At 44.8% G+C, this 14871-nt stretch overlaps 1 protein-coding gene across 1 annotated transcript in view; it reads right to left on the bottom strand.

Annotated features, from left to right (window-relative positions):
• Nucleotides 1–6330: 6330 nt before the first annotated feature.
• Nucleotides 6331–14871, bottom strand: part of tnfsf10l (TNF superfamily member 10, like) — a 24570-nt gene continuing 16029 nt past the window's right edge. The window contains exons 3-6 of the mRNA XM_083679234.1: nt 9056–9092; nt 8717–8824; nt 7014–7177; nt 6331–6833 (exon numbers count right to left, since the gene is read on the bottom strand). Coding sequence (XP_083535360.1) covers nt 6543–6833; nt 7014–7177; nt 8717–8824; nt 9056–9092 — 600 coding nt within the window. The 3' untranslated portion in view covers nt 6331–6542. The remainder of the gene's footprint in view (nt 6834–7013; nt 7178–8716; nt 8825–9055; nt 9093–14871) is intronic.

Raw genomic sequence — 14871 nt, 5'->3', positions numbered from 1 at the left:
GTCATTCGAGTCACAAGATGAGTGAGGAATTCCCGCAGTATGACCACACTATTTGAACCAGTCTCCCCAGACCAAGCCTGCAGAGTCTATGCTCTGTCTAATGCATCAACTCTCTCCTCTAGCTTCTCTATCATAGGGCCTGTCCAAAAGCAACCTAGACTCTTCAACCCCTAACCCCTACTTCCTAGACACTTCAACCCCTAACCCCTACTCCCTAGACACTTCAACCCCTAGCCCCTACTCCCTAGACACTTCAACCCCTAGCCCCTACTCCCTAGACACTTCAACCCCTAACCCCTATTCTCTAGGCTGCCCCTGTAGAGTCCATCCTTCTTTCTAAGGTATCACCTCGTTCCTCTGACCATCTCCTCTAGCTTCACTCTTAGGCCCTGTCCAGAAATTAGCCCTAGGTCTAGACCAGTGGAGGCTGGGGACTTGAAAAAGGTAGGAGGATGGGAGACTCACAGTAAAGGCACAAGATGGCAGAGCTTGTTTCAAACATTGTATAATACAAATCATTTGAACCTAAACATTTAGGTTTATAAATGGAAATACATTTATAGTAAAATATTATGGGGAATGGGAAAAGGCCAACATTTAAGGAACTGTGTAACACAACGCTTATATTAGCTGTTTGAAAAAATCCTGATGATCCTTGAACTGGAAGTAAGTACACAGACTACTATTTGATGAAGCAGCTTTGCCTCTCTATTATAATACTTAGTATGAACTAACAAAAAACTTGAATTTAAAGAAAAGAAAAGAAAAAGATGGTCTCCTTCTCTCTCTCTCCTCTTACTAAATAAATGTGTAAAATGTTATATTTGTCTCCCTCAATAAATCTCTCTCTCTCTCTTTCCAGAATGTTGTGCAATAAAGAAGTACGTTCACAGCCAGTCAGTGAAGTCAGTGAACTAGATAGCCTATGATTTTGATTGGATGGAGGTCAGGTTACCATATTTGAAAAAAATAAAAATGCAGAAGATGAGGCTTAACTTAACTTAACTTCCTGTTATTTTGAGCTTCTCCTGATAACAAAAAAACTACTCTGTTAAGCTCCATTCATGAGAAGCTCCAAATCCTGTTTCCCCTATTCTCATTCAGACACTTCTGACCAGTTTTGAGACCATAGAAAGTGAAACTACTTCTGTTTGAGCCAATTTTGTATGTGTGTGTGAGCTCTTTGAGTGCATTTTATTTTATTCTTCATTTCAGTTTATTTTCTCAAAATACAAAGTGTTTCCAGCCAATATCGTAATAACATTACGGAAATAATCAATATCAGAGCTTCCTACCATCATTTAGCGATTCCCACTAAGCTAATGCTATTAGCATGTCAGAGGTTTTCACATCAACGTATAAGAGGACAACATTTGACACTTTGATGCATTAAGGTATTCAGCCATGGATGCAGTTAAAATACCAATGGTAATTGTTTGGCAGTAGACCATTGCATGGGGTGGACAGGGGAAGCCAACATGACTGACAGCATGCCCGTCCCTTACGTTTGAACTGATACTTTGATGGATGACATTTCAGATTGGTGAAGAAAGGCTGTTAAACTGACACCATATAAGCCCAGCTTGGCTAAAACTATCCTGGCGCATTGTCATCACAAATCATCATGTGGTCTCCAGAAGATGCCGCTTCACAAGGCACAGGAGGTCAGTAGTGAGTGCAGCACAGCGGTCAAATGGTTTTGGCGCTGGTTTAATTTCTAGGGCGTTGCTTTGGCCAGCTGACCACCGCAATGTGACCGCTGGAGCTGTGTCCAGCCAGAAGACACAGTTGTTTATTTATCCTTCCCTTCGTAGATTTTCCAGGGTTTGTGGATTGAGGGGCGTCCGCCCGCGACGTCCGTTCAAAACAATTTGGCTTCCCACCCTCATTATGTTGACAGTTCATGTGCATTTCAATAATCTAAAAAATGCTGTGTTTTCTTGTGTCAGGACAGATCAAGCAACATATTGGATGATGATGATGATGTTTTCACCTATCCAGTTCTTTTACATCAGTGCAGAGGAAGGAGAGGAGACAAGGAGAGAGGATGAGGAGAGGAGTGAGAGAGGCGTGGCAAGGCCTCAACACCGTGATGGGTAGATCTAAAAAACCAGCCCATATACAGTGCCCGTCTCCTTCGCTGAGCAGCTGAACATCTTCTACACCAGGTTCAACAGGACTGACCTCGAGGAGGACTGGACCCCAATCAATACCAGCTATGCCCATACGCCAATCAGTGTGGAGGAGCAGAAGGTCGTTTCCATCCCCTCCAAGTTACACCCGAGGAAAGCTCCTGGACCAGATGGGCTAAGGGGCCGCGTACTGAAAGAGTGCGCGACTCAGTTGGGCAGTGTGGTGGCACAGCTTTTCCAGCTAGAGTAGAGGAGGAGAGGAGAGGAGAGGAGAAGAGATGAGGAGAGGAGAGGAGAGGAGCTGAAGGAAATGAGGTGAGGTGAGGAAAGGAGACGAGAGGAAGCCACTGTAGACTATTGAGAGGGACCCAAGGTCACCCGTTTATGAAGAGATGAGGCCAGCAATGAGTCTTACATCTTATCAAACACTTTATTTGTGACAAAGTAACACACAAAAATCTCCAAGACATCAAAGAACATTGGAATAAAATTTATAAATGTACATTCCACAAGTGGTATCAAACAGGTTGAAACAGAAAAACATTCATAGACAGTGTTCAAAAGGGTAGGACAGAGTGAGGGTGTGTATGTGTGTGTTTAAAAGTGTAGTTAAAAACTGTACAGAGATCAATAGTAAATTTGCAATTCTGTGTGTAATAAAAAGGAGGAAAACAATACAACTTTTGTTCTGTGGATGTGCCCTTTGGTTTTACAATGTATTTCTCCACCTCTCCCTCTCCTTATCTCTCTTTCACGCACACACGCACACGCACACGCACACACGCACACAGCAGTACAGTCTAACTCAATAACAGTTCAACAAAGCACCAGTGGTCATTTATCTTGATTAGTGACATCCTTATTAAGCTGGAATAAAAAAATCTTGACATTTTTATCACGCCACACTCTGGTCCCCCAGGCCTACATCTCTCTATTACACCCCCTGCTCCCTAACGCTGGCTGAATGAATGGCTGTGTTTCTGCACCCCCTGTCCTCTGGAACTGTTCGCCATAATCACCTTATTTTACTGAATCCTCTGTGTTTTTACCCTCACTTTACGTTAATAACTTAATGTTGTTAGGGGGCAGGACTTCCAGTAAAGCTGTACAGTATAATGCTAAATACACAGGAATCCTTTAACATCCTGGTTGTATCCCCTCTCTGGCGTGTTTACATTCTGACTACACACGCAGAGTAGAAGCCTGGTCTAGTTGCCAAGTCTGCTCCAGCCAACTTCTTTCATTGTCATTGCCTTGTTTAGAAAGCAGTTGGCTACAGTAGAATCAGATCTGGCAACCATGCCTGTTGAGGCTAATGTATGCTCTCCTGTGGGAAAATTAGACTGAATTCAGAGTCTGTACCCTTTGCCCAGAAGCATGGATTTAGAAGCATTGGATTGATGTAAACCTGGGTTAGTGTAGTATGAACTTCTAAAATATGTCTTAAAACCCCAATCTAACCTAACTGTCAAATGGGGAGTTTTGGGAGAAGTGTGCCCCCCCCCCCCCCCCAGTGTGGTTAATGTGTGGTGAGAACATGACTTTTACAGCTCCCTTGTTACAATGCAGTACGGTATATTTCTCAAGGACAGGGACAAGCACAAAGCACACAAAGTAACATACACAGGGTTTGGTAATGATTTACTTTGATACAGTATTATTTAAGGGCCTGTGTTCGGACCCGGTCTTGTGTACTGTACACACCACAAGACCTTGTTAGCCTGCTGAGTTAAAGCCAAACCTTGTTAGCCTACTGAGCTAAAGCTCGGGGAGATAACACATGTCTTCAAGGTCTCAGATGAGGAGACTCATCCCACAAGTGTAGTGTAGGACCGGCTCATTGTAATGCATGGAATGGAATAAGGAATGGTATCAAACACACGTTCCTCATTCCATTCCATGCATTACAATGAGCCCATCCTCCGATTTCTACCTTCACCTGCCTCCCTTGTTCGTTACATACTGTACTGTATAGTCAGTCTATTCAGTTTTGGTCAGACATGGAAGTTACTTCTCAGTATACTGTACACTTAGGACCCACTTTGTGCAGACTGTATCTCCTCTCTCACACACCTACACAAATTCAAAAGAATGACGCTGAGTAGAACGTTGCATTTGGCTTGGCTGGGTAGATGTATGCATGCAACAGTATGTCACTGCTGCCAAGACAGACAAACAGGCAAACAGGCATGGTTTTATATATATATATATATATATATATATATGCCATTTAGCTGACACTTTTATCCAAAGCGAGTACATACATTTCAGTTTATATGGTCCCAGCAGGAATCAAACCCACAACCTAAGCGTTGTTAGCGCCATGCTCTAGCAACTGAGCCACAGAGGACAGGGTTGGGGCGTGGGATCGTATTGAAGGCTGCAGACTGTGTCCATCCATCTGCTAGCTAGTCCACTGATAGATAGATAGTGTTTTGGGCTGTCTGTACACTCAGAGTTCATCCAAAGGGTTTGGATGACGGTTGGGTGATGGATGAGTGTGTGTGATGTAAGTGATGTATGTAATGTATGGAACAGACACGTCATGATATATGAACCAGAAGAAAAGTGCATGTGAAACCATAATTCATGCTTGGCCCCATTTCTGTCTAAACTATCACCTGGCTAGTACCAGTAGTGAGGATTTCTTGATTTCTCGTGTGTGTGTGTGTGTGTGGGGGGGGGGGGGGGGGGGGGGGGGGGGGCAGAGTGCGGGGAAGAGAAGTTGATTAAAGTTGACACTGGTGAAAAGGCAAAAACAACAAATAATGTTTTCCTTCACACTTTGGAGAAGAAATAAATGGTCAGTATTATGATCTACTTAGTGCCCTCATCCCCTTCACCTTTACACGGTATGTAACATAATATACACAGCTACAGCCCACCACAGGGCAGGGGAGCAGGGGTTACGTTGTATGTCACCCAGTTGGAGTGTGTGTGTGTGTGTGTGTGTACTGTATGTGAAAACAAAGACTACAAAGCCTACAGGCGTGCCCCCCAAACAAATCATGGAGAGTGTGTGTGTTTGTTTAACCTTTCCTCTGAGCTAACCATGTGAGCCAAGAAACATGTTCACCAGGCACACACACACAGACACACAGACACACAGACACACAGACACACACACACACACACACACACACACACACACACAAAGGTTTGTGTGGGGGGAGAGACACTATGCAAGGCTGTGCATGGTTTGTGTCTGTCTGAGTCTGTTCTTTTTCTCACCCTTATGTGTGTTTGTGGCGTGCAAATACATGGTTTGAGCTTACCTTGCATCACCATTTGGCATGGGCAAGGACGGCATATTATGTGTGTGTGTGTGTGTGTGTGTGTGTGTGTGTGTGTGTGTGTTATAAGTGTATCTCCCGTTCTCAAGATTGCTGTTCCACAGGTAAGACAGGAGAGATGAGAGATAGACAAGAGATGACAAGAGATACTTTAGAGGTATTCTCAGAGAGACAAAGCTCACCTCTAGGGTAGGGCCACATACCTCTCCCTCTCTCTCTCTCTCTCTCTCTCTCTCTCTCTTTATGCTCCATTTATTCTCACTGACATTCCTCTCTTCCTCCTCTATCCTCCTCCTCCCCTTCTAGTCTCCTTTGTTCAAACACTCACTGTTTTAACTGTCCAGTTAGTCTTTCCATCCAGTACAGAGCGTAAGAGTCCTCCTCCCAACTCTCTGCTATCCAGAACAGGCAGAAGTCATTGTATCCTCTACAGATAGAAAAGCCCTGTTCCTCCTTCTCCTTCTCCACGTGGTCTTATGTCCAGTTAGACCCCCGATACAACCACATTATAACACATGACATGACATGACAGAAGGTCCCCTGTCTGAGTCTCCCGTAGTGTATGTACACAAGGCACGGGCAGAGTCCTTACCTCAGTCTTAATTAGCACTTTGGTTTTGGTCATTCTTTCATTTGTTTGTTTGTTTTTGCTACAGTTACATTGAATTTCAAATCAATACATTCTTCTGTCTGTGATCCACCGTGCGTGTCCGTTCATCTCGGCTTTCCTCTCCAGACCACCTCCTTCACATGTAGATAGATACTTTAAATCAGGGGAGGCTGGTGGAGGTAGAAATCGGAGGACAGGCTCATTGTAATGCATGGAACGGAATGAGGAATGGTATCAAACACGTGTTTGATACCTTCCTTCCATTCCATGCATTACAATGAGCCCGTCCTCCGATTTCTACCTCCACCAGCGTCCACTGATTTAAATTCACTTGGGGGGGGGGGGGGGGATTCTCAGAGAGACAGAGAGAGCGAGCATGGTCAATCCTTGGGCCTTCTCTCCCCTCTCTCTTACTCCTCAGTCCTTACTCTTGTGCTGGCCTTTTGCCTCAACCTCTCCTCCCTCCACCTCATCATCCCTCCATCCCTCTATCCATCCATCATTCATTCACAGATCCAGACGGAATGCTCCAAAGTAACTGGACGAGTCTTCAGCATGGACCATGGAGGGGGAGGAGACGGAGACAAAGAGCTCATCCCCGGCCCTCAGCTCAAACAGCCCCCCCTGGTAGACGGAGTGGAGGGCGTACTCTGCGTCCGGCGCCCAGCACTTGGTGCCCACGCCCTTGAGCAGCTGGATGGGCCGCAGGTACGACGTCTTCTTGTAGACACACTGGACCAGCTGGTGACTAGCTGTGGTCTGGTCCCCTTCACTGGGGGAGGGGTAGCGGAAGTACACCTGGGGGAGAGTGGGGGGAGATTAATTCAGGATTTGGCCTGATTTACTTCAGTGAGCGCAACCGCCCACAAATACTGTGTTGTACAATGTGTATGTTAAATGTATGTCCAAATGTGCACTGATAAATACACACGTGTCCAGATGGGTTCAATGTTTGTAAAGGTGCTCTAAGGTGCATACCTGGGAGTACAGGTAGTAGCGACCATCTTGAGGGACACGGAGTCTCCCATTGGCCAGCGTCATGTTGTGCAGGTGGGCTCCAAAGCTCTGATTGGCCCAAGAGCGCACAGGGTGGCGACATGATTGGTGGAGATCGGGCTGGGGAGTGGGGTATAGAGTAGACCCTGTGGGGGAGGGAGGTGGAGGAGAGTGAGGTGGGAAAGAAAGAAAGATGAAGTGGAGGAGTAGAGAGGGGGAGGAAACAGGATAAAGAAAATAGAGGGGAAATAGAGGGGACAAAAAGACAGGGAGTGATGGAGAGAGAGAGAGGAGACAGAGATAGATAAATAAATAAAAACAGAGGTAGGGTTGAGAAAGAGAGCAGGAGACACAGTTGTGTAGGAGTACACACGGCATGGGAAGAGAGGCAGAGGGAGGGAGAGAAATGGGCAACAAGATGGACAAATAGGAAAAACCGGAGGGAGGGAGAGAGGGAGGAAAGGGAGGAGGGAGAAGAAAGGAGCATAGGAGGGTTAACTAAACAACGAGACACATTCCAAGATGAAAATCAATATCAGATAAGACTTTGCCGTTGGTTCAGACAAGTGATGCCTAATGTACTATTAGTTTAACTACACACAGATGCAGGAAGACACACACACACACACACACACACACACACACACACACGCACACACACACCCACATACACACAAACAGCAGATGTGCAGATGTCCAAGATCACTGAACGTATAGCCTCTAGAGAACATTCTACAGTAGTTTTCTCTATATATCCCTCTCTCTCTTGCTATCCCCCTTTCTTTCTTTCTCTCCATCCCCCCCTCTCTCTACCTCTCTCTACCTCTCTTTACCTCTCTCTCTCGCTCCCTCTCCCTCTCTCCATATGGGAAGATCTGGGTTTTCTTGTGGACTCAATATTCAGTTATAACTATCTATCCCTGAGCTATCTATATTATCATTTTCTAATCTATAAAATGTACTGTATGAAATGATTTTTTTCTCAGTGTGCCGTCCAACATTCAGCATGAGGCAGTCTTTGAAGTGGGTCTGTAAAATGGATCTGTGTGTAGTCACGCCCTCATTCTCACGGCTGAGTTTCCAGTAAAGTCCCTGGCCTGTATCTGAGAGTGTTTGTGTGTGTGTGTGTGTGTGTGTGTGTGTGTGTGTGTGTGTGTGTGTGTGTGTGTGTGTGTGTGTGTGTTATATGTGCGTGTGTGTGTGTGTGTGTGTGTGTGTGTGTGTGTGTGTGTGTGTGTGTGTGTGTGTGTGTGTGCTAATAGTGACTGTACTTCCTTATGAGAATAGCAGGTGAATAGCTGACATATTCTGCCCTTGTCTTCCTCCCTGCTGACTGGTAGAGCAAGGCTCTGCTCTCTGCACTCCCCTTCTCTGGCACTAAGGCGCTAATGGCAACAACATCAGGAACGCCGCCCAACCTCCGTGGCTCAGCTGGTAGAGCATGGCCCTAACAACGCTTAGGTTGTGGGTTTGATTCCTGCTGGGACCATATATACTGAAATGTATGCACTCACTGCAATGTAAGTCGCTTTGGATAAAAGCATCAGCTAAATGGCATATATTATATTATATTAACCTGCCCACACCCACCAGCATAGCACGCAATACACTGATACACAGACAAACACACACACACAAACAACCCCCCCCCCCCACACACACACACACACTCACTGACTTCTCACCTTGAGCACTGCTGTCTCTGAGGGTGAGGTGGGCTGATGGCCTCTGGGTCACAGAGGTCGTGAACTTTGACCCTGACTCGTTGAAGGTGCGAGGTAAGGTTCTGGCCTCTAACAGAGATAGACACGCAGGTTTAGTTTCATAGCCTTGGTGGAGGACAGAGCGGTCATTGTCTGAGACTGTGGTGTAGAATAGAATAGAATAGAATAGAATAAAATAGAAAAACTAAGTTGCCATTGTGAGAGTCAGGCTTAAGAGGGACGAGTGTTGAGAATCAGCATATTAAAGCCACTAAGATACAAATAAATATTCAAAAATGAAATTAAATGAAAGAGTCTCACCTTGGAAGGTCTGTTTGGAGATAATGTTCTCTGTCACCTGGAACACAAGAAGGAAAAGACACAATCAGATCTGGTTTCAGTTTCGTGGTCTCTGAAGAATCTCATGTCATCTCTTGTCTAGCTCTCGTCTCTCCTCTGAAGTAAGGACCGGATAAAACAACCACCTTCATCATCATCATCATTTTCATCATCATCATCACCATTATCAAAACAAAAAATTATTGTATGCAAGATGCAACAAATACCTGGAAGCGTTTATTTTTTAGGACAAAAGTCCCATTCAAACTTGTAAGTCACTATCAGTCACATGATCGGTGTTGGACCTGATGGCATATTTCTGGCAAGTACCATAGTCTTGACTTCCTCAATCTCAGGCATCTCTCCAACAACTCCCTCCATCTCTCCATCACTCCCTCCATCTCTCCATCACTCCCTCCATCCTCCGCCTGTCTCTGTTCTATCTCCATCTCACTCCCTCAGTCATTCCTCATCCTGCAGATGTTCAACAGTCTTTATCATCAACCGCTTTGCACCTCTCTCTCTCTCTCTCTCTCTCTTACACCCCACCATAACTCTCCTACTCCATCATTCCCCCACTGCAACCTGTCCATCTGGCTTCTGCTTTTCATCTCTGTCTCTGTCTCTGTCTCTCTGTCTCTCTCTCTCTCTCTCTCCCTGCCTCATTCAACCCCCTACCCCAACTCTCTCACTCCATGTCCCTCTATCTGGCTTCTGCTTTTCATCTCTCTCGCTCTCTCTCTCTCTCTTGTTCTGTTCTTCATCATCCCAGTCTTCACCCTAGCCTGTTGCTGTGTTCCTTGGCACCGGCTCCAAACCCAATTCATCATGCCCCATGAGCTGGCTTCTCAACTCAACGTGCAAATTTGACATGATCACTCAGGGGTAAGGAATGCAGACAGTGTGTGTGTGTGTGTGTGTGTGTGTGTGTGTGTGTGTGTGTGTGTGTGTGTGTGTGTGTGTGTGTGTGTGTGTGTGTGTGTGTGTGTGGTTAGGTGTGTGTATGGCTCAGGGTGAGCACACGTAAGTGAGCGAGTGCTGACCAAACAAAGCGAGCAAGCCTACTCACGTTCCTCTGCTCCTTGGAGCAGAAAATTGCCAGCAGATTTCGACTACACATGTGGCTTCAATCGAAGAAATAAAGGCAAAAATGTGAGGGGAGTCTGAGGCAGGGACCACTGAGGGTGCACTTAGCCCAGGGCCTGTACGAGCTATGACAGGAGTGTGAAATACACTGTGTATATGTTTTCTGAAGGGAGTTTCCGAGAGTATGGTCCCACCTGGAATCCATTATCTAAGAGGTCAGAACAGTGCCTCTCAGTCGTCTGCGCGCAAATAGTTCATGCACTGAAATAGCAAATGCACTGAAATAGTTCCCCCTCAACGGAGTGGAACCAACGGGGGATGGTATAGGGGTATAGTTATCATTTCTGATGGCTCAAGTTGTCACATGACGTATGTTGCTTTTTATGTCTTTTTTTATGTCTCCGTTTTTTTTTATTTGTGTTTATTTTATTTTATTAGTTTTTGTGTTTCCTTTCCTTTATGTTTTATTGTAAGTAGGGTTGAGTGTTAAGTGCAAAGTCAAAGTTCACGTAAACAGTAAAGCTTGGTTTATAGTACATAGTTACAGAAGTCTGTTTTGTAAATGTGATAAAGGTCAAAGTTCGCATGCAGACAGCCACAACAACATACCAGTAAAACTCCCATCTGCAATAACAACAATAAACAAACTAAACCTTGGACCATTCACGCCTCCTCTGTCTGGCTCAGAATTACAGAACAGAACAGAACAGAACAGGGAGAAAGACACACTGGACCAGCCAGACAGGACAACCAGGAGGAGAAGAAGGAGAGGAGGAGAGGAGGATATAAGGAGACAGGGGAGAGGGTGAGAGGAGAGGGTGAAAGGCGGAGAGGGGAAGAGTAGGAGAGAAGGTGAAAGTGGGAGAGGAGAGGGGGTGAGAGGAGAGGGGGAGAGGATGAGAGGGGGAGAGTACGAGAGAGGGTGAAAGAGGAGGAGAGAGGACGAGGAGGAGAGAGGGAATGTAGAGAAAGGACAGAGGGAGAGACGGGAGAGTGCAAGAGAAAGTAGAGAAGGAGAAAGAAGGGGACAAGTATGCACATGAAGGAACATTTCCGCAGGAGCTTAGCAGAAGCTGCAACCCAATACTTTAATATGAGGCTGCAGAGCAGAGTGCGGCAGAGTGCCACAAGTCTAGGCTAGTATTAACTAGCTTTCTGTGGGACTGAGACCGAACACTATCTACTCTGATCTACTGTGAGAAGTTACTGTTTCTCTTCTCTGCCGGGCCGGGCCCATGATTAATAAGTAACTCATACCCTCTCAAAGGTGAAACACTGTAGAGGAATTGTGCACATGGCTTTATATACTGTTGCCCTTCCTACACTATACACCTGATCAGCCAGAGGAGGATGGGTCCCCCTGGAGTCTGGTTCCTCTCAAGGTTTCCTCTCGAGGGAGTTTTTCCTTGCCACTGTGCTCCATATTTCTCTCCCTATGATTTGGTGTTAGATAATATTGTTTGTATTGTATTTATTCTTCATATTGCTTAGTATTATTTTGTTGTGAAGCACTTTGTGAAATTTGAGAGAGAGAGTGAGAGTGAGAGAGAGAGAGAACAATCAATAGTGGCTGACCTCTAATGTCAACATCCATTCCATAACTTCACATAAGTCACAGGTATTCAGTTTGACCTCTGAGATGTTTGCCCTAGGTAACATTGGCCGGGTTTGCCATTTTGGAACTATTCCATTGGTTCCATTGTGCCAGGCAGGCAGAAATCAAGGACAAGCTCATTGTAATGCACGGAATGGAATGAGGAATGGTATCTCAAACATAATAACATTGCTCATTCTTTTCCATGCATTACAATGAGACCTATGGCAGAGACGTCTGGCATGGTAACACAGAGGGAACACAGTTCATCCAATTCATCATCATACATGTCACCAAAGACTTCTGTCAGACTTTTTACATTACTATCAGACATTACCTGGACTGGTAACAACAGTATAAAGGATTGACGTGCTTTGCTTTTATACACCAATTATATACAAACTGTACTGTAGCAACAGTCGTTGGGAGGCATGGGTTCTTCTGTAGGTCTGAAATAAATCAAATCTCTCAGGAGTATATCCAAGTTTAACCAGTCTAATCTCTCAGGAGTATATCCAGGTTTAACCAATCAATCCATCAACCATGTCTCCATTGTCTGAATCTACAATATGAGTGGTAACATTGCCTAAGATACATTCTCTAACATTATTCAGTGTTGACATACTGACTTTGTTCTATCATTATTCAGTGTTGAGATACTGACGTTGTTCTAACATTACTCAGTGCTGAGATACTGACGTTGTTCTAATATTATACGGTTTTATATCATGTTGGCGGGCATTGGGCCGTCAGACAGGCAGCCAGACTTGAACGTTCATGGTAACAGTGTAACTCACACCACAGGGAGTTCACACTGCTACGTATAGAACTGAATAATGTACACACATGTGAAGAGACACACACACGAAAATACACACATGCATGCACGCACATACACGCAGGTACTGCACGCATGCACACACACTCAAACGCACCCACGTGCACGCGTGGATCTAGCAAGTCATCCCAAGATGAAACACTATGTATATAAATAACATCCATCAGGTGAAGTTCTGTTAATCTCTCTCATGAAAGTGAGAGTGGGATTTATATAAACATCTCACCTCTCAGCTTAGGGTCTGAATGTCAAGGGCTCAAAAGTAAGACTTCACAAGCGCTTTGTATAATTAATGCAGACTAGGTCATCCTGTTTTTGTTTCGGTTTCTTTTCTATTTTTTCTTTTCTTTTCCCCTAACTATTGTTTTACATGTTTGCATGTTGTTGCTGTTTTTGTGTACAACTATGTTGAAAATGCCAATAAAATATTAAGAATTAAAAAATGCATAAATGCAGACTAGGTCAAACGCCTCTCACCCACTGTGTGTATTAGCAAAATGAACATTTAGCACATAGCAGAAACGGTCTCGTTCCCAGACACCTCCGCCCAAATGCGCAAAAGGTCTGGTGGACCAACGTGTCAAACATTAACATTAACATTAAGCCAATAGAAAGAGCTTTGACGGCACATAGGCATTCGCTTTACCTCGCGTCCATCATCTCCCACATCACTTCCCCCTAGTGCTGGCAAACCACACCTTTCTGATTCAGAGCTACAGTACGCCTCACAACCATGTGATTTGCTGAAATCAAATAATAACAAATACTTCACTCAGTCAATTTACTCAGTAACAAAAAGGCCAGGTTTAAGTAATTGTTATTCCAGGCTTATATGCACTGTGCGCAATGGCCTGGGGACGAGGTTACAGAAGCTGAGACCTTTGTCAAGACATGCCATGTTTTGATTACAGTAAGGGAGAGTTGAATGAGTTGAAATGTGCTTGTTGTTTTCTCACTTTTTATCAAATGTGCTTAACGTAGCATAGTCACTCCCAGAGTGTATCATGTCTGATCATGTTCGCTGATCAGACATGATTGCAAAACCTAGACAAATAAAAAAGGTTGCTACATTTTATGCCGGCTCAGTCAGTGTGTTTCAGTGTACATTGGCCTCTTTGTAGAGTACAGAACTCAAGTGAGGATTTAGACCCTAATTACTCAGAAAGGGAGAAAATTTTTATGATTGAGCCAATTCAGACACATTTGAAACACATAGAGAAACTGTCAGTAAGGACGGAATCTTAACTTGAGATCTGTGCACTTAACTCGAATCATCGCACAAATGTCCAATTGACTTCAATGCAAGATTTACTTGAATGTCAGTTACACGCGGATCTTGAGTTACCCCTAGTGACAGTCTATCAAATGTGTTTCAATGGGCTCAATCATCTATTTTTCCTCCCTTTCTGAGTCTGTGTGTTCCTACATGTAGATTCTCAGTTGGTCTCCAGTCAAAGTTCCTGTGTGTGTGTGTGTGCGTGTGTGTGTGTGTGTGTATAATCAATTTGAGACGGTAAACTCAGTCCTCACGTTAAAAATACTTTTCGATGGTGTAGTTGTTTAAACATCAAATGTTTCGGAGGACCATTACGCGTGTTGGCAGTACAGAGGACACGGGTTTGGAGACCCGTGTGAGCGAGGAGGCAATACTGCTTGCGGCAGCGTGACGCCTGTTCCATGTGGTACCTTGGTTCCTGGGTTCCTGGATTTTTGGGTTTCTGGGTCTGAGTGTAACCCAACTCTTGGCTGTAGGTACCAGCTCTGGGCTCTGGGCTGGGCAGCACATTGTTGGCAGAGAGTCCACTGTTCTCAACACTGCACAATTACACCCTGCTGCCAGCTGGGCCAGGCCTAGATCACTTTATTAACCTACCTCCCTCCCCCCTCTCTCTCTACCTCTCTCTCTCTCTACCTCTCTCTCTCTCTACCTCTCTCTCTCTCTCTACCTTTCTTTCTCTCTCTGTCTCTACACTATATATCTCTCTACTTCTATGTCTCCCTCTCTTTATATGCTCTCCATCTCTCTCTCTCTCTCTCTCTCTCTGTCTCCCTCTTTTCTACACATTCATTCTCTCTTTCTACACTCTCTCTACCTCTTTCTCTAGCTCTCTCCGTCTTTCACTGCCTTTTCTCTCATTCCCCCTCTCTCTGTCTCTTTATTTTTCCACTCTTTCTTTCCTCTCTCACTTGCTCTCTACCCTCTTATTCCATTCTTTCGTTTTCTTTTTCTTTCATCCCCTTCTCCCCACATGTATTTGTTGACACGTTGTAGAGTGAGAC

This window comes from Argentina silus (assembly GCF_951799395.1).
Source record: "Argentina silus genome assembly, chromosome: 1".
NCBI classification, from domain to species: domain Eukaryota; kingdom Metazoa; phylum Chordata; class Actinopteri; order Argentiniformes; family Argentinidae; genus Argentina; species Argentina silus.
This window is presented reverse-complemented; position numbering and strand designations above follow the sequence as displayed.